Genomic DNA, 18,469 nt, shown 5'->3' with positions numbered 1-18,469 from the left:
TTTTCTTTAATGTAGACGTTAGTATTGCTGTATTATTTGCAAAACACAGAATAAAAATTTTAACTATTTATAAATACAGATAGCACACTTACCACAGTGGGATTGCCACTACTTATCAACTGGCTGACTTCGTGAAAAATGCTTTTGCAGTCAATTGATTTATCTAAGGATCCTCGTTTTACAATTACTGCTACTGCTAACAGAATCTGTTCCCGAACATACTTTTGGAGGCTGCAAAACACAAAGATCATTGTGAAAACCTTTACATGATCCCAATATAAAAGCAGTCCCAAGTTTCTCCCTACGCCTGACGCTACTAATCACACGGCTCACATCGGAGGGTGGCACAGCCTACTGGTTATGCACTGTCTCCGGAGCCAGGAGATCTCGACTTGAATCCATGCTTCATTACTTACGGGCTTGGTGACCCTGGTACGCAAGACCGTTTCAGAGCCTTAAGTTTTCTCATCTGTGAAATGGGGGTAACATTAACAGGGTTGTGACTAGGATCAAATGTTCTTCAAACTGTGCCCAGTGCATACTAAGTGCTACATAAATGTTAGCTGCTTCAGGCAGTGTTCAAGAGATCTAAGTCAGTTCACTGAGAGCCAGATTATGATTCTACCAATAAAAAGAAATTCTGATCTAATATCCATCTCCAACCAGTAGTATAATCTTAAACCCACTCCCTTTAATGTGAAAAGGAAACAGGCTAGCTACCCAAAATATATTATGGACACACACACATTTTAAAAAACGTTTTGGAGTGCCTGGGTGGCTCAGGTGGTTAAGCGTCTGACTTCGGCTCAGGTCATGATCTCACGGTTCGTGGGTTCCAGCCCCACATCGGGCTCTGTGCTGACAGCTCAGAGCCTGGAGCCTGCTTCAAATCCTGTGTCTCCCTTTCTCTCTGCCCCTCCCCCACTCGCACTCTCTCACAAATAAATATTAGAAAAAAATTTTAAGTTCTAAAATTCCTTATCTAAACTGTGCTCTTCAGTGTGATGGCAGAAGCAATGATCCCAAGTGAAGGAATTCTACAAAGTACACAAAGTAGACTAGACCACTAGGGCACGGAGATTTAGTTGTCCTGTCACAACCTTTTCTTAAAGGTAAGGCTCAGATAACATAACTTTATAATCCGGCTTCTAGAATGCCACAAGGATACACCAACCATGTGCCCTTTGGAATAAACCCCCAATTCCTTAACGTGGCTTACAAGCAGTGGGACCCAACCGAGCTCTCTTTGGACACTACCAATCTACCTGTTGTCCTATCCCCTGCAAAGTGTCCCCATTGGGACATAACTGATACGGTCACCCACTTCAACAGTCTGTCATGGTCAGGGACCTCCTCCTGCCCTCTCTGATCCCCGCTTCCACATTCGCTCAAAACTGCAGACACGCTGAGCTTCTTTCAGTCCCTGGCGCAATGCACAGACCTCTGAACGTCTGTGTCCTCTGCTAAGACTGTGATGTCCCTTTCTCCAGAGGGGACTCCCTGAAGCTCCCTGAACATGGTGGGCCGTTACTAAGGAGGGCTCCCCCGACACATGACAGGCATCTATTAGACATACAAACAAACATGCCCCCCATGTCAAGACTGAAGTGAAAAATATTCCTGCAAAATACACACTTGAAGCACTCATAAGCAAATAAATGCAGAGATTGTACGGGAAGAACAGGAGGAATGTGAGTTAACCAAAAGGAGTTTTTGTACATTTTGGGGGACATGATAATTTCAAATACACCAACTCCTACTAGGAAGTGAACATAAAGCTAGTTTTAACGACCTCCATTGGCAAGAATTATAAATTACTAGGAAAATAAATAATAGCTCACATTTGGTTGGTGTTTATGTTATGCAAGGCTATAAACGAACTTCACAAAAGTTAATACATTCAACCCTCACAACTACCTTTTGAGTACAATACTATTATTAACTCTAATAGCTAATTAAATACTAATAATTTTAAAAACTAATGCACAGAGAGGGCAAGCAATCTGCCCGTGCACACAGTGGCAGCAGTAGATTCTCAACCGCCCTGCTATACTGTCAGGTGCGCCTGGCATTTCACTCCGTGAAAATGCTATCTCAATTAGGAGGAAAAAACTAGAAAAGAGAAAGTTCTGTGTACCAAACGAGAAGTATACAACACTATGTATGCAGCATTCACAGTATTCTACCTATGCGGTATACCAACAGTTTTGACTTGACTCTGGTCCATACTGTAGGAAATTCTACAAGATAAAATTGTCTCTGTCATGAAAGACAAAAAAAAGGCAGAACTATTCTAGATTAAAACAGAGTAAAGAGACTAAACACAATGTATAATCTGTGGTTAAATCCTGGATCAAACAAATAACTTATAAAGGAGGAAAGGATATCAATAGCATTATTCAGACAACTGGGAAAATGAGAATATAGGATCAAAATTATATTAGATTAATTTAATATGCCAATTATATCAAGAGTATTGAGGGCACCTGGGTGGCTCAGTCGGTTAAGCCTGTGACTTCGGCTCAGGTCATGATACCACGGCTGGTGAGTTCAAGCTCCACCTCGGGCTCTGTGCTGACAGCTCAGAGCCTAGAGCCTGTTTCAGATTCTGTGTCTCCCTCTCTCTCTGCCCCTCCCCTGCTCACACTTTCTCTCTCAAAAATAAATAAACATTAAAAAAAAAAAAAAGGATGAAGTATCCTAATTTCTGCAGCATACTTTCAGGTAATTCAGGGGAAAATGCATATATGTGAGAGAAATCAAATGTGACAAAATGTTAACTGAGCCTCCACTAGGAAAAGAGTGTGTGTGTGTTCATTGTATTATTCTTTCAACTTTGCTTAAAGTTTTTTTTTTTTTTTTTTTTTTTTAGTGTTTGGGGGGAAATACGTAAGTGAACTATTTCAATGTGGAACCTTACAATCAACTCTAAAATAGCTCCTGAACTAATGAAAATTACTGAAGAATTAGATTGTTTTGGATAATAGAAGAGATCATGTGCATGTGTGCATGCACGCACACACGCGCGCACACACACACACACACGCAATCAAAATTTACCACACATTTAAGTCTATCAAACTCTCCAGAGTTCAGCAGTTCCAACTTGGGGAGGGTGGAGAAAAACTGGGATCAATGAGCAGCTCCAGGAGCACACCCAAATGGCCTCATCAAACAACAAATTAAAATTTAAATAAAGAAAATCAGCATGAAGGAGAAGAGAAAGGTTTGAAATTGGGACAGTTTCCCCTTATTCTATTAAAACCAGAAAAAACAAGCCAAACCCTCCCTTTACATACATCTCTATCCAGTCATCTACAGAAAGTATTACCCATTACACCTGCAACGTTTGTTTACAGGCTAAGTAAATCTTGCCTTTTTTCTCTTATGCATTTTTCTTTAGGCAAAGCAACTGGCACTTACCTGCATGCTAAATTCACGCCAGTAATTATTATTAAATATTATGAGCTCAGAAGACCGCGAGTGAACAATCCGTAGAAAGAAAGGTGTGCTCTAAATTATGTTTAAAGCTTCATGCATACTGATCACCATTAATCGACATGCCTAGTTACCAGGAGTTCCAATTAGAGAGCATTTCTTCACTGAATTTGAAAGTGTATGTGTATGGAAAAAGGATTCAATTGTTCAACTGCACAAATGGCAAACGTGCGATGTGCAGTGCCTCTTCCTAAAAGACAACTTGGTATTTGAAGGATTTACCAAAAAAAAAAAAAAAAACACACACACACACACACAAGCAATGAATGTACAAATCTTGTAAAATGTTCAAACAACACAACGTACATAACACAAAAAGAAAACTCACTTTTACCCTACTTCTTAAAACTGATCCATTTTCCAAAAGAAAGTATTGAACAAATTTGGTGCTTTCTCTTCTACAACCTTCCTAATGTGCATTTCCGTGCACATGTATGTGTAACACTTGGTGTTTTAATGGCACCTGACCACCCTTCGCACCCGTGTCCTGGAATACTCACCTATGTCTTACGATGCTACCAAACACCGAAAGAACGACTATGTACAAAGGATTTTCCATGGAGTCCAAGATCAACTTTTATTCATAAGCAAAATCTTTGGAACTAAACGTCCACAAAAAACCCTTAATATCCAGCACCATCTTTTCCAAGAAACAAAACCCTGTATCATAAGCTTAAATATAAAGTCGTATTTCATTAAGCAGTATAACAACCCACAACCACGTGTGTGTGAGTTTTTAAAATATGAGCCCAAGCAGAGCTTAACCATAAACATCTATCGTTAAAAACATAAAGGAAAAAAGGGAAAGAAAGAAAGAAAGAAAGAAAGAAAGAAAGAAAGAAAGAAAGAAAGAAAGAAAGGGAAAGGAAAAGAGAAAAGAAAAGAAAAGAAAAGAAAAGAAAAGAAAAGAAAAGAAAAGAAAAGAAAAGAAAAAAAGACAAGACAAGACAAGGGCAGCGCAGGTATTTGAGCAGCGCCTCCGCCATGTACTTACTTAGGCCTTTGTAAGACATAGGTTAAAAGGAATGTTCGCAGTGACTCGATGCTACCTTTTTCCAAGAGAATCCACTCTCGGACAACTGCTTCCATTATGGCTGTGGCAGCTTGAAAGAGGACATAGTCCACTTTACTTGTTTCTGAGGAGAAAATTGGAAACTTTCTTTAAACAGCAATTCCTCCTTCTTTGAACAGTTTGCATTTATTAATTTAAAAACAGAACTTTTCAGACAAGGAATAAGATGGTTACCTGTTCTTTTTTTAATCCAGTGACCTTGCTCTAGCACCACAAAGAGGTTAGTTCCTCTCAGAAGACACCCCAGGCAGGTGGCAGCTAATCACCGATCACAATTTTCACAAACTTTCCTCACCTCTCTTCAACTGTTACTTCCAAAGCATGAAGAACTAAAAAATAACACAGCTTTAAAAAAAATAAAAATAAAAATATAAAGCAATCAGAAAATTTCCTAAGAGATTCTCACCCTGTGCAAAATAGAGCTTTGCGTTTGCAAAATATCTTAATAAACTCGTCTTTGAACATTACTATTTGTGGTGAGCCATGCTGTTAAAATATTTGTTAAGAAATTAAGCTTTCAGCAGGATGGCCCATCCCCAATAGCAAGTTCAGAAATAAACACAATCACATTCAGGTTATTTTTCTCAAAATGTTTAAAAAAAAAAGGGGGGGAGTCACATTTACCCAAGGTGAGAAGTTCTTGTGAATTTTCTGATTGCAATACTGATCAAACTGAGTAAAATTCCAAAGCTACACTTAGAAAACCCCAGCCTTAACTAGCAAGTTATAGTATCTGAACTAAAAACTGAATCAGGAGGGAAAGAAAAAACAGAAAATTAACATACCTAAGAAATATTTTAATTTTCTATTTTTTCTTTTATTCACCAATACCACTACAATCAGTTTCCAAACAGCATTATCAAAAGGGAGAAACAGTCAAAATGAAGTCAAGAAAAAGTAGAAATTTTCTGAAGTTCTGAAAAATAACCATCATGTGAAATCCATGAAAGTTTATGATTAGATTGCAGGTTATTTGCCAAGATCACTAGACATGAGTATCCGAGAGCCCTGAGAAATTAACTCTAGGCATAGAATGGCACCTTCAAGAATTTATCAGAAGAGCATGAAGACATAGGGAGGCACATCATTTTCTCTCCTACTCAAGCTCAGGTCATTTAAAAATCTTGAGTGATCTTGACACAATACGCTATAAAAATGGGTGAAAAAAAAGGTACACCCTACATAAATTCCATCAATTTAGACTACCAAATAGGAGTTTTGAACATAACAAAACCAAAAAGAGGACCCAGTTTGGACCTTTTTAAAAAAGTTTGATTATTCCATGCTTTCTTAACATGAATTCTAAGTGAGATGATCATCAGAACTCACAAAAATTTAGAAACCTTAAAATATTATCAGTAAAGAAAGCAATAGCTTCCAAAAACGTAAACCTATCATAAAAAGATGTGTTTAAAGTTTCAGGAGGAAAAAAAAAAGTGAGTGTAAGAGGAACTGAAACAGAAACTAGCTACATCTATTTAGATCACGTAAGGAGAAATACGGTACCGCTTCATAAAGGTGATTCAAGTAATCTCTTATTATAAACCTTTTCTATAAAGTAAACGATGGCTGATTGCCTAACTTCACTTTCTATTGCCATAGTAAAAATCTTAAGGACAAGAAACCCCAGATCCTTAGTTATGGATTTTAACAAAGAAGCAAAATCTTAGGGACTCACAGAATTTTGGACCTAGAACCCCAAAGGTCACCTAATTCAATTCCTGCCTTTTAAGGCTGAAGAAAGTGTTGACGCACCAGGGGACTAAGAGAAAAGAATTCAGGATCACGTGGCCGGTGAATGTTCCTGGGGCGACACTAAGCCACCCCTAAACGCACGTGCCAAGGAAGAGAAGACCAAACGAGCTCCTTCCTGTTTCCGGAAGCAACAAAACATGCTTATTTCTAACTACCTGTGCTTACAGCCAAGCTGTTTTTCCTGCCTCCCCCTCCTTTTTGCAAGGGACGAGGGAGGGAGTTAACTGCAGAAGGTGAATGACAGACATTCAACAGTTTCCGAGGTGACTCTTAGATGCCTCTGTTTGGGCATCTCTACATTCCTACTCCCGTAAGAAGCTTCTCTAAGAATGGAGGAACCTGAAAAAAAGAAAGCCAAATTCCAAATTTCAAGGAAGGAATTCTCCTAACCTAATGGATCGCACTACACCTTCTCACGAAACTGTCACCAGCCTTCATAAACCGCACTTCAACACGATATAAATGTGCAAAAGGTGCTCTATGGAACTCTCGAAGCTACCAGCAGAAGATTGGGCCTTCACGTGGATAGATGAGCCTTATCCTTGCTCTCTGCTCCAAAGATGCTTGAAATGGCAAGGTCTTCACGAGGAACTCACAAGTCATCTAGAATTTCTGATACTTTTCAGTTGTTCTCCACTGACCAGGGCATTGTCTAGAGAATAAATTATTTTAGGCCACTTCGGCAGCAAGTTGTCCCTTTTTACCACGGTAACTTTAATAATTATGTAAATAAAATTCATTTCTATCACGTCAGCCATCTGAAACCACACAGGGCCATGAAGACAAAAATTGAAGTGAAGGAAACAATGAGAGGCAGAGCACCACATTCTGGCCAAAAAATATTTTTAAAAGAAAACTAAAACCACAGTAGTCAAGGCCCAGATGCTCAGCTACCACGACCACCTCTCTGGCATGAAAGACTTCTGTCCAAAGCACAGGCTCCAGAGCACGTGGATACACACGTGTACACAGGCACCCCAACTGATAAGAAGTCTCAGTTTCGCTTCATTTTGCTCCAACCACTTCTGAGACAAGAAATTGAAGAAACCCGTTTCTCCCCGGGGGGAGGAGGAGAAATCACACAGAAGAACGCTGCAAAGTTAGTTGCGGAAGCGCTGGTCGGGGTGTATCTTTAACAAGAACAGAACTCAGGATTTGTGAACGCACATTTGACCAAACCAAAGTAACACCTTCCTGAATGCCAAAGACTTCTGTCTGAGGTGCAGAAATCCAAAAGTACCCTTCTGACAAAACGCGCCGGGGCGTGCAACATGCACACGCAAATGCGCGCGCGCACACAGAGTGGAAAAAGCACACCCAGAATGACAACAAAAGGATAAGAAGAGAAGGAAATGAGGAAAACTAGAAACGTAATAAAAACTTAGGTCAGAAGTGGGAAGGAAGAATTTTAAGAGGCCAGAACAGGGAAGCATCAAAGAGAAAGTCTCCCCTTTATTAGAATATATCACCCAGACACTGTATAAAAATGACATATTATCCCTAGCTAAGAATGTGAAAATTCTGAATTGCGATTGACTGCCACTTGTATGAGAAGTCTTCTTAGAGGAATTAACCCTTCTGTGCTGGTGGCAACTGAGTAAGGAGTTGAAAGATTTTCTGTGAAGTTTAGATGTAAACATTAATGTAACACAGGGCTTTGCAGTACATTAATGATTAGATTACAATACATGCACTCAACCTTTTAAATAGTTAATATCTCAAAACCCAAACTGGTTTTAAAAGCACAGCCAGAACTAGCAATACTATTCTTTAGACATTTTTATCAGGAAAACAAACGTATTCCAGACAAGCTCAAATCGTAACAAAGCAACAGTACTTCATAAAATATACATACTCTAAAAAGGAAAGAGTCGTATAAACAAATACACTCTAATAACATACTTACAACTTAGATCAACTATTTCCCAACTAGTACTGAATGACAACTGCATTACAATAGAAAGTCCGATGAAACTGATGGAATCCTAATTAACGTACTTAAGGCGTATGCCATAAAAACCAGACTCGAATTATGTTAGGCGACTAGTTTAACACAATGGTTTCCTAAACTATTAACGCTGAACAATTTCAAGGCAGTGAAGACGAAAGCTCCCTTGAATTCTTAACGCTGATGTTTAGCTTTACTTCTTGTGATTTAACTCTGAATTAAATATTCTCCACAGGCATGATAGCAAGTTTTCTTAGTGCCAGAAACAAGTTCACCCAAGTATGACACCTGACCACTAAAAAAATAAAACAAATAAAAACTGCCTCATGTAGAATTTAAAAGGTGGTTATTAAAACTGACTGCTCCTCTAGTGAAAAATCTGACTCCTGAATGAGACACAGCCACCTTCAACCACCTCTGCGAGCTCCTTGCAAACAGAACAGAGCACTTTGTGAAGGTTACCTTATTTTTAAAACGCCATCTGAAATCAGGTAACGGGGCTCCTCGCATTACCGTTCACAGAGTGGTTTTATATGTGGCTACTACATTTGTGCCTCACAACAACTTAAGGCAACGAAGCCCATTAAGGAAAATGGTACCACTGTTCCCATTTCATAGACGAAAACAGGCTCCGAGAGGCTAAGTGACTTCCTCAAGTTGATACCATGGAGAATAGACCTCACAGGTCCTACAGCAGTGCTCTCTCTATTCCAACCTAACAACGCACTCATAAGCCCTTATACGGAAAGCATTTTTAACATTTAAATTTAATTGCAGGCTATTTCAATCTGGAAACCAGAGAGTGCTGGTGGCTAACAGATAAGTCTTACTAAAAGCGTAAGAATAAAAGGTCAGATATTTTAGTTCCTAATATGCAACTAACCAATTTTATGGTCAAGAATAACTCAAATAGCCTTTCAGAGGCTCAAGTGTGGGTTACAAAAAATGGCTCCAATTAAGAAAGACTTAATAAACAATTAAGTTTTAAAATAACAATAACCAATGAAATCTCTCTTACTATCACTGAAAAATATGTAAGAGACAGAAGACTGTGTGTCTGTGTCTGTGTCTGTGTGGACTTAGAAAATGCCATCTCTGGACAAGAGTTACAACTTTTGTGATTATTTTTAAAGGAAAGAGATTGTTTCTGTATGTATGTCAGATAAAAGGTACTTGTAAAATATTTTTACAAGAGTAAAAATTAATGTTTCATTTTACAATACACAGCGATCATCTACATAGAACTAATATTTGCTAAGCAAGCTGAATACAAACTATATGGTTAAAAAAATTTTTTGCACGAAAGAAAAATTGTTGAAACCTCCAAAAACAATCATAATTTCAAAACACTAGAGTAAGATATATTATAGTGCATTTCCTATAACAAGTGATAGCACTCTTGAGAACTGAAAAAATATTAGATTTTCCCCCCACCATTAACAGACTTCATGTTTTGGTCAGTAATAAAACAAATTATACATATTTACTATATTTAGTAACTTACTGTATTTACAAATTACTATAGTTGGGGGAAAAAAAGTCAAAGTAGAAACAGTCTTCTATCTGGCTTTATGGACTATCTTTAAAGCCACTTCAACAGAATGACTATTAATGGAAAATTGTAATTACACACACCTGCTTGTTTTAAAAGGCATTTAAAATATCTAACATCCAGGATAGAAAGACTATATTCAATTCTGCAAAAATATTTTAAAAGTGAATACTTACCCAAAATATGCTTGCAAACTGCAAATGGTGACTTTGATTTCCTAAACGATAAGAATATGTGCTCTGCATGCTGGCGTTGTTCGTTATTAACCATGGAAGGTGGCGCCTTGAGGGTTAAAACAAGAGGAGCAAAACAAAACAAAAAACAGAGTACACTTGTTTAATAAGACAGCTTGAACAACAGCAAACCTTCTACCCGCAATAAGAGAAAACACTTTCACTTTCGGGGGGGGGGGCACTGGGACATCAAATTCCTGCTTGTTATTTTACAGAAACTGAAGTATAAAACTTCGTAATAAATATTTAAAATACGGTTTCAGGAAAAAGGAAGAAATTCCTGGCAAGGTTTCAAAGTTGCCTACATTTTAGAAGACAGATGCTTATATAACATTTTCTGTATCTTTTAAACACAGCTAACTTATTGCATTTTATTCCAAAATATACCACTTCATCTAACTTGACTAAATGAAAATTATCTCTAAATTTTTCCGCACTGGTGCAACCAAATCCAAAGTCATAAAAATTGATTTCTCACAGCAATGCTTTACGATAAAAATATTATCAGATAATTAATTCTACTTCAGGTTTCCTAAAATCACCATTAAACCAGAAAAAGTACGGAACAGTGGAGTTGGAAGTTACAAAACTCCTATCTGAATAAATGAATCCGTAGAAAAGTCAGACTTCTGGCTTAACAAAACCAACTTCTAAAGTCTGCCAGGTTTTTAAATTCCATTTTGTTCTAACAATCTTTCCTCTAAAGATAATATTCTTCTGAACCTAAAATATAGCCACCTAAAATACATAGTCTCATTGCATGGCTTCATTATCTTTGACTCACTGAGACCCATCTGAAGAGAAGAGATTGCTTATGCAGCCTACCAATGAAATAGCAGAATTCTCAATTTGGGAGAGGACAGGTAGGAAAATAAACCTTCGCTACTGTGACCAATATGAAATGGGGAAATCAAAATTTCAACTATATTTAAACAATCTGAAAGATAAAGAACATTTTGCAACAAAGTACATTATAAACTATATTACTGAAACCAAGTACATTATAAACCATATATTAATATAAACTATAAACTGTATCAATTATGCATCATCATTTCAAGCTGTATCAATTATGCAACATTAGTCACTATAATTTTAGTTAAAATAAAATAATAATAAAACCAAATTTGATAGCCTGGCCTAAAGGTATTCTTATAATTAGCCAAGACCCGTTCAGACTACTATTCCTAATGATACAGCACCCTCTACAGCTCTCTAGATAAAAACGAAAATATTTTCATTATAAAGAACTGTGTTAAATTCTTTTTATTTTTAATGTTTATTTATTTTTGAGAGAGAGAGAATGAGCAAGAGAAGAGCAGAGAGAGAGGGAGACACAGAATCCGAAGCAGGCTCCAGGCTCTGAGCTGCCAGCACAGAGCCTGACGTGGGGCTCGAACTCATGAGCCATGAGATCAAGACCTGAGCCAAAGTCGGACGCTTGACCAACTGAGCCACCCAGGTGCCCCAAATTGTGTTAAGTTCTTTAATACATTTTTTGAAAAAGTGTTACTATGAACAACTAACTATGCTAAATACAAACATTTTTGTCCTTCCATTTGCAAATTCTTCATTCTCACCATTTTCCTTAACTCAACAAGTTTGTGTTTTTACAAGATATTCCATCATTAATATCTGACTATACCCCCAAAACCAGCATATCAGTAAACACTATTACAACATGTTATACTGCTACGAATATAAGGCAACAAGTATGGATGGCCCAGGTGATTCTGATTTATATATTCTTTCTTCTCATCACCCTTGAAAGGCAGTACACATACATAATTTTGCAAGTCATTAATTATGCCAGTTATTCTGCAAACAAAAATAGTTCTTAAAGCTAATGATCTTCGGACATCCTGATATTCACATAGTTCATAAAATACAGGTCTCAAGATAACTTTAATATAACAGAATATTTCATTTATAAAATATCAGATTTCATAAGTAATGAAATATAATGTAAAAGTTGGTTTATATTAACCACCTGGTTGAACATGATCATACAAACAATAAAATCATCCATTGATTCATTAGATGGCAACACGGTATTCACTTTAGTTTCCCAAAACCAAAACTTTTAATTCTTTTTGAAAATGAATGACTTGGCAATGGTTTGCAAATAGTAAATTATGTGCATCAGCGAGTTCTGAGAAGATTTTTTGTTTAAAAAGAAAAAGAGGGGCGCCTGGGTGGCGCAGTCAGTTAAGCGTCCGACTTCAGCCAGGTCACGATCTCGCGGTCCGTGAGTTCGAGCCCCGCGTCGGGCTCTGGGCGGATGGCTCAGAGCCTGGAGCCTGTTTCCGATTCTGTGTCTCCCTCTCTCTCTGCCCCTCCCCTGTTCATGCTCTGTCTCTCTCTGTCCCCCAAAAAAATAAATAAACGTTGAAAAAAAATAAAATAAAATAAAAAAATAAATAAAAAAAAAAAAATAAAAAGTAAAAGAAAAGATTTCCAGCCCCCAAAGATTTAACAGGCTAGCTTCTAAGTCAAAAACATGCATCTTTCCCACAAAATTCCCTGCTTAGTACTGACTTATATACCTATACCCCTACCTGTGGAACTCCTTCCTGCTCAGAAATCAGAACTCATCCTTCAAACTGCTTCGGCTTCTCCTTCGTCAGCCTTTCCTGACCTTCTCCCCGTGGCCTGAACACAAACGTCTCCATCTCACCTCGGGCAATGCACTAGATATGTATCTCTACCAACCCAACTTACCATAATGTACTGTATGTATTTGCTTGCCCCTTTTTCTTTTTCGCTATGATTTTTCTGATACCAGAAACCTTACTTTACTCATCTCTAAATTCCTAGAGCCTTGCACATACCAAAAGAGAGGCAGCACCACCATAACTAACATTCACTGAGTACTTAGTGTTGCGAGGCATTATTTTCAACAGATGGATAGGCACACAGATATATAACCTCATTAATCCTAATAACCTTATGAGGTAGAAACTATTATTATTCCCATTTTACAGATGAGGAATGGAGTGATCAATCTGCTAAAGGTCAGGGAGGAAGCAGAGGTGGAAACTGACCTCAGGGCCCTAACTCTTCAACAGAAACTACACTTAGGTGGTTCAGGATCATGTAAGACTTATTATGCTTAAAGCAAGGGGATAGAAAGGAAGAAAATCCCTCGTAAAAGTCCTCCTCTAAGACCCGATACAGACATTAGTGTTTTACATAGCTTGAGAAGTTTCAGTAAAGATATAATAATAGTAAAAAAGCCTTTTCGTATTGCCTGTTTGTGTCCTTTCGTTGTCCCTAATAGCAAAAGATTGAGAAGAGCTCACACTTCAAAGGTACAGTCAAATGAATCAGAAGAGCTGGAATCAGGCGGAAGCAGAGTGCCTGATGGAAGACAGGAAACAACAGATGAGCAATTCCAGGTGTCTTCAGGAAAATAAAGGCAGTAACAGGAAGAAACTGAAAGGTGTTTTTTATTTTTAAGTTTGTTTATTTATTGGGGCGGGGGGGGTGCGGCAGAGAGAAAGGGAGAGAGAAACTCAAGCAGGCTCCATGCTGTCAGTGCAGAGCCCGATGCAGGGCTCCATCTCAAGAACCGTGAGGCGAGATCAAGAGTAGGATGCCTAACCCACTGAGCCACCCAGGCGCCCTGAGAAGTGTTTCTAAGGAGTTGCACCAGCAGGAGATCTGAAGCTCACAAAGCCCTAGCCCAACATGCTGGTGTTTCTGGCACAGCCCATGCTGTTCCACCAGCCTGGCCGGACCCCCCTCAATTTACAAAAAATCCTCAAGAAACACCATTGGTGGTGCACAGCTAGGGGCATCTGAAGCTGGAGCTCAAGATTCACTGAAAAATAGATTAAATGACATATTTAATATGAGGGTTTTTTTTCCAGGGGGGGGGGCATCAGGAGAACCAGAAGTACCAAATGATTTCTGTTTACTGAGGGCTGACTATAATCTAAGCAGCATGCAGAAGCTAAGGATACAAGAGTAGAGAGAACCATCTCCGCCCTGACGGAATTCTGGGTCTTACAAAAGACATACATTAATCAAATCACACAAGTAATTATGAGTCTATCATTTTTGCCTCCCCTAACTGCATTCTAGCTTCTCCCATCATGCAAACCCGTCCTCAAAAAGTCAGAAACTCCACGTGCCAAATCCTATGAGACCTTTAGACTCTTTCTTTCTCTGGAGAGCTACGAGAACTTTTATTAAGACGAACAACAACAGCACCACTTAGTCCTCATGCAGAGTGCTAAATTACATACGCTGCCTCATTTAATCACCGCGACATCCCTGTACGAATTATTGCCTCTCTTTTACGTATGGAGAAACTCAGATTCACAGACTGTCACATACCCAAGATCACAGTATCAAAGGCAGAATTTGGTCTTAAGTCTGTGTAACACCAAAGCCCCTGATCTGACTCTCTTAAGTATTACTAACGAGGAGACATAGTTGAGTAGGCTAATTTCTGTTGGATAACTCGCAAAGAAATTCAAACAATATTCTAGGCTTACTATAAATATCATCGTTTACAGGACCATGAAAAAAGGATATGAAAGTCAGACTGAAAAATCAGGCACGACTTGTAGATAGGAAACAAGCTACAAAAGTAGAAAACAAACTTGGAAGTCATGCCACACAACTCATAATAAAAATTTTCTTTGCTCTAATCGTTCGCCCATCTTTCCTTTTTGTGTGCGTGTACACATTTAGTATTGTAACAAAGCCACTTGTACACTTTCAACATTTAAAACTGAGCATCTTTCCTTTCCGGTGAAACGAAAAGCAAATTGAAAAATAAACAGGAACACAATTACAAGAGAATGTCAATTCCAAATAAGAGCCTACAGGTTCTGCTGATTCTCCCTGCGAGTGGCGGGGCTTAAGTCATCATCAGGAGAGAATTTTTATTTTAAAAGTGTCATCTTCAACTGCAAGGATGTCCATTAAACATCACAGTTAAACATGCCGAAGGAGAAGCCATGTTGTCAAAATGCCCACCCAAACGTCTCAAACTTTGCTGGCCTCCTATAACCCCATTTTTTTAAAGATTTTTTTCTTTTTTTTAAACAAGAGAAAGTAGACAGATACATGTTGGTAAATGCTAACTGTCCATATTCACACAGAGACACAGTGAAATCTCTGAGCCCAATATACAGAGAAAGGAGGAAGAAAAACTAGAATTCCACGCACTACCCAGGGACCTAGCACCCTCCAGCTTCCAGCAGGCTCCCTCATCTTTTAGAGAGAGAGCATGGTTTAATGTTCAAATTAGAAAATCACAGATGTACTACCCAAAAACATGTTTACCAGTAGTTTTTGACTCATTCACGGAAAATTTTAAGTTAAGAATTGTTCAGTTTTGGGGCGCCTGGATGGCTCAGTTGGCTGAGCGTCCGACTTCGGCTCAGGTCATGATCTCACGGTTCATGAGTTTGAGCCCCGCATCGGGCTCTGTGCTGACAGCTCAGGGTCTGGAACCTGCTTTGGATTCTGTGTCCCCCTCTCTCTCTGACCCACCCCTGCTCGTGCTCTGTCTCTCTCTTTCAAAAGTGAATAAACATGAAAAAATAAATTAAGAATTGTTCAATTTTTAGTTTCCTCTCTATAACCTTTCCTTTTAAACCTTTGGAACTTAACACTGCTCCTACCTAAATTTAAATCCGTTGGGGCGCCTGGGTGGCGCAGTCGGTTAAGCGTCCGACTTCAGCCAGGTCACGATCTCGCTGTCCGTGAGTTCGAGCCCCGCGTCAGGCTCTGGGCTGATGGCTCAGAGCCTGGAGCCTGTTTCCGATTCTGTGTCTCCCTCTCTCTCTGCCCCTCCCCCGTTCATGCTCTGTCTCTCTCTGTCCCAAAAATAAATAAATGTTGAAAAAAAAAATTTAAATCCGTAACACAAAATGATACATTTTATTACTTTAAATGTTTCATACCAGGGGCACCTGGGGGGCTCAGTCGGTCAAGCGTCCGACTTCAGCTCAGGTCGTGATCCCACAGTTAATGAGTCTGATCACGCAGTTCTTGAGTTCGAGCCCCACATCAGGCTCTGTGCTGACAGTTCAGAGCCTGGAGCCTGCTTCAGATTCTGTGTCTTCCCCTCTCTCTCTGTTCTGCCCCTGCTCACGTTCTGTTCCCCTCTCTCTCAATATAATAAAGATTTAAAAAAAAATTTTTTTTAATGTATCATAGCAGTATTTCATGGTATTCCAAAAAGAGTAAATTCCAGTTACTGGACCTTTTCAGCTAAACAAATTTGAAAGATGTGCCCTAATTAATTAATCTCTTGCAATTTCACAGCATATCCCCAAAAGCTGTCTTTTCAAATCTATTTTCCTCTCAAACCTCTCATCTCATGACACCCATTACTCCAGTCTCTCACAAAATGACCTTATTTTTACTTTCCCAAAGTGAAAGCCTTCTTGCATGATTAGCTCCTTTATGTGGCTTCCTCTTCAAAAGGAAGGTTCTCCTATCCCCTTCTCCAATTTCTTAACAAAATACTCCCTTCCCCTCAACCTTCTCTGAACTCGAAATCCTCCTCCCATCCCTGCCCTGCTGGCTCCCCCTCACATACAACCCCATTTCTTCCCTCATCTCTTCTCACTCTTTCTTTTTTTAAGTTTATTTACTTTTGAGAGAGGGCATGAGGGGAAGGGCAGAGAGCAAGAGAGGGAGAAAGGGGAGAGAGAATCCCAAGCAGACTCCACGCTGTCAGTGCGGGCGGGGCCTGACACGAGGCTCAAACCCATGAAGAACAAGTCCTTGACCTAAGATGAAATCAAGAGTCACTCCATCCAGGCGCCCCCTCGCTCTCTTTAGCTTCTCTTAAAGTTATACTTAGTAATGGCGCCCTGCTTTCTGCTTACAAACAGGTTTACCCTACCTTAAAAATCCTTCCAAACAATCTTACGGTCCCTTTAATTAAAAGAACAAGATACCGATATCAAAACGACCTGGTTTCTAATCCCATCTCTGCAGCACAATAGTTAGGAAATTTCCAGGCAAAGACACCTCCAGGCAAGTCAGGGTCCCTAGCATCTGATGATGCTAATGAATGCATCTCATAATGGTATGAGAACTGCAGTTAAAAATACACATACGGGTCTCCCCAAATTAACCTACAATAATTGATACAATTCCACTTTAAATCCCAATAAGGTTCATTTCAGAAGGTGACAAGGTGGTCCTAAGACATGTAAGAAAAAGGCCAAAAAGAGTTAAATTAAGTAAGAAAAAAGGATGTTGAGAGCATTATACTAAGGGAAATAAGTGAAACAGAGAAAGATACTCACTTATAAAGATCTCACTTCCTTGTGGAATCTAACAAAATCAAAAAAAAACATGACCCACCCCAAGCTCCTCCTAGATACAGAGAACAGACTGGGGGTTCTAAGGAAGAGGGGGATGATAGAGTGAAGAGGGTCAAAAGGTACAAACTTCCAGGTATAAAATAAATAAGTCAAGAGGATGTTATGTATAGCATGCTAACTACAATTCATAGTAACATACCGTGTATTTGAAAGTTACGAAGAGAGCAGACCTTAATAGTTGTCATCATAAGAAACAGATTCAGTAGCTACGTACGGTAACAGGCATTAATTGTGATCATTTCACAATATACACAAATACTGAGTCACTATATTGTACATCCGAAACTACTAAAATATTATAGGTCATAAATGGATAAAATGAGTAATTTTAGGTTCGAAAAAAACTATTAAAAACCTGAGGAAAGAATAACAGAGGAGGGTGGAGGGACGGGTTAAATAGGTGATGGAAATTAAGGAGCACGCTTGTAACGAATACTTGTGATAAGGAAGTGCTGAATCACTGACTGTACACCTGAACTTAATATTCCACTGTATGTTAACTGACTGGAATTTAAACAAAAGCTTTAAAAAAAGAAAGAATACGAGTCTTACAGAGCCAGATATAAACACTTACGAAGGCACAGTAATATTTTTTTTAAAAGTAGTATTAGAACAGGAGAAACAAACAAGGGAGCAGAGAGACTTCCCAGAAACAGACCCAGGACATATGACAAAATAGTGAGGAAAGGTTAGACTGTACAACAAATGGCACCAGAAAGTTGGCTATTTATAAGCAAAAACAAAAGGTCAGATATTTAATTCATATCATACATATAATAAATTCTAGGGGAATGGAAGACTGAAAGATGAAAAGCAAAAATTTTTTAAAGTTTTTAACAGAATATTAAGAAGAAAACGTAGGAGAGTATGTCAGAGTGGGGAAGAACTTTTTAAACAATAAAAGGCACAAATCCTTTTTATTTGACTATATTAAAAGTATAACCTTTTCAACATTAACTGGAAGTGAAAAGACTAGACACAGATTAGGAGGCAATAATAACTGCACTGAATATAATTAACAAAAGACTAATACTCGGAACATAAAAACTCCCA

General features: G+C 38.7%; 1 protein-coding gene across 5 annotated transcripts in view; it reads right to left on the bottom strand.

Moving 5' to 3' along the window:
- Nucleotides 1-18,469, bottom strand: part of XPO4 (exportin 4) — a 118,056-nt gene that overhangs the window by 77,063 nt on the left and 22,524 nt on the right. For 3 of the 5 annotated variants that reach the window (XM_086715264.1, XM_086715258.1, XM_025923565.2), the window contains 3 exons: nucleotides 10,002-10,107; nucleotides 4,493-4,634; nucleotides 93-231 (listed from right to left, as the gene is read on the bottom strand). In XM_086715264.1, coding sequence (XP_086571390.1) covers nucleotides 93-231; nucleotides 4,493-4,634; nucleotides 10,002-10,095 — 375 coding nt within the window. In that variant the 5' untranslated portion in view covers nucleotides 10,096-10,107. Of the gene's footprint in view, nucleotides 1-92; nucleotides 232-4,492; nucleotides 4,635-4,744; nucleotides 4,916-10,001; nucleotides 10,114-18,469 lie in introns of those variants that run through there. The other 2 variants (XM_086715260.1, XM_086715262.1) reach the window with 2 other exon arrangements.

Source organism: Puma concolor, chromosome A1 (assembly GCF_028749965.1).
Source record: "Puma concolor isolate L17-30 chromosome A1, mPumCon1.1.hap2, whole genome shotgun sequence".
Taxonomy (NCBI): domain Eukaryota; kingdom Metazoa; phylum Chordata; class Mammalia; order Carnivora; family Felidae; genus Puma; species Puma concolor.
This window is presented reverse-complemented; position numbering and strand designations above follow the sequence as displayed.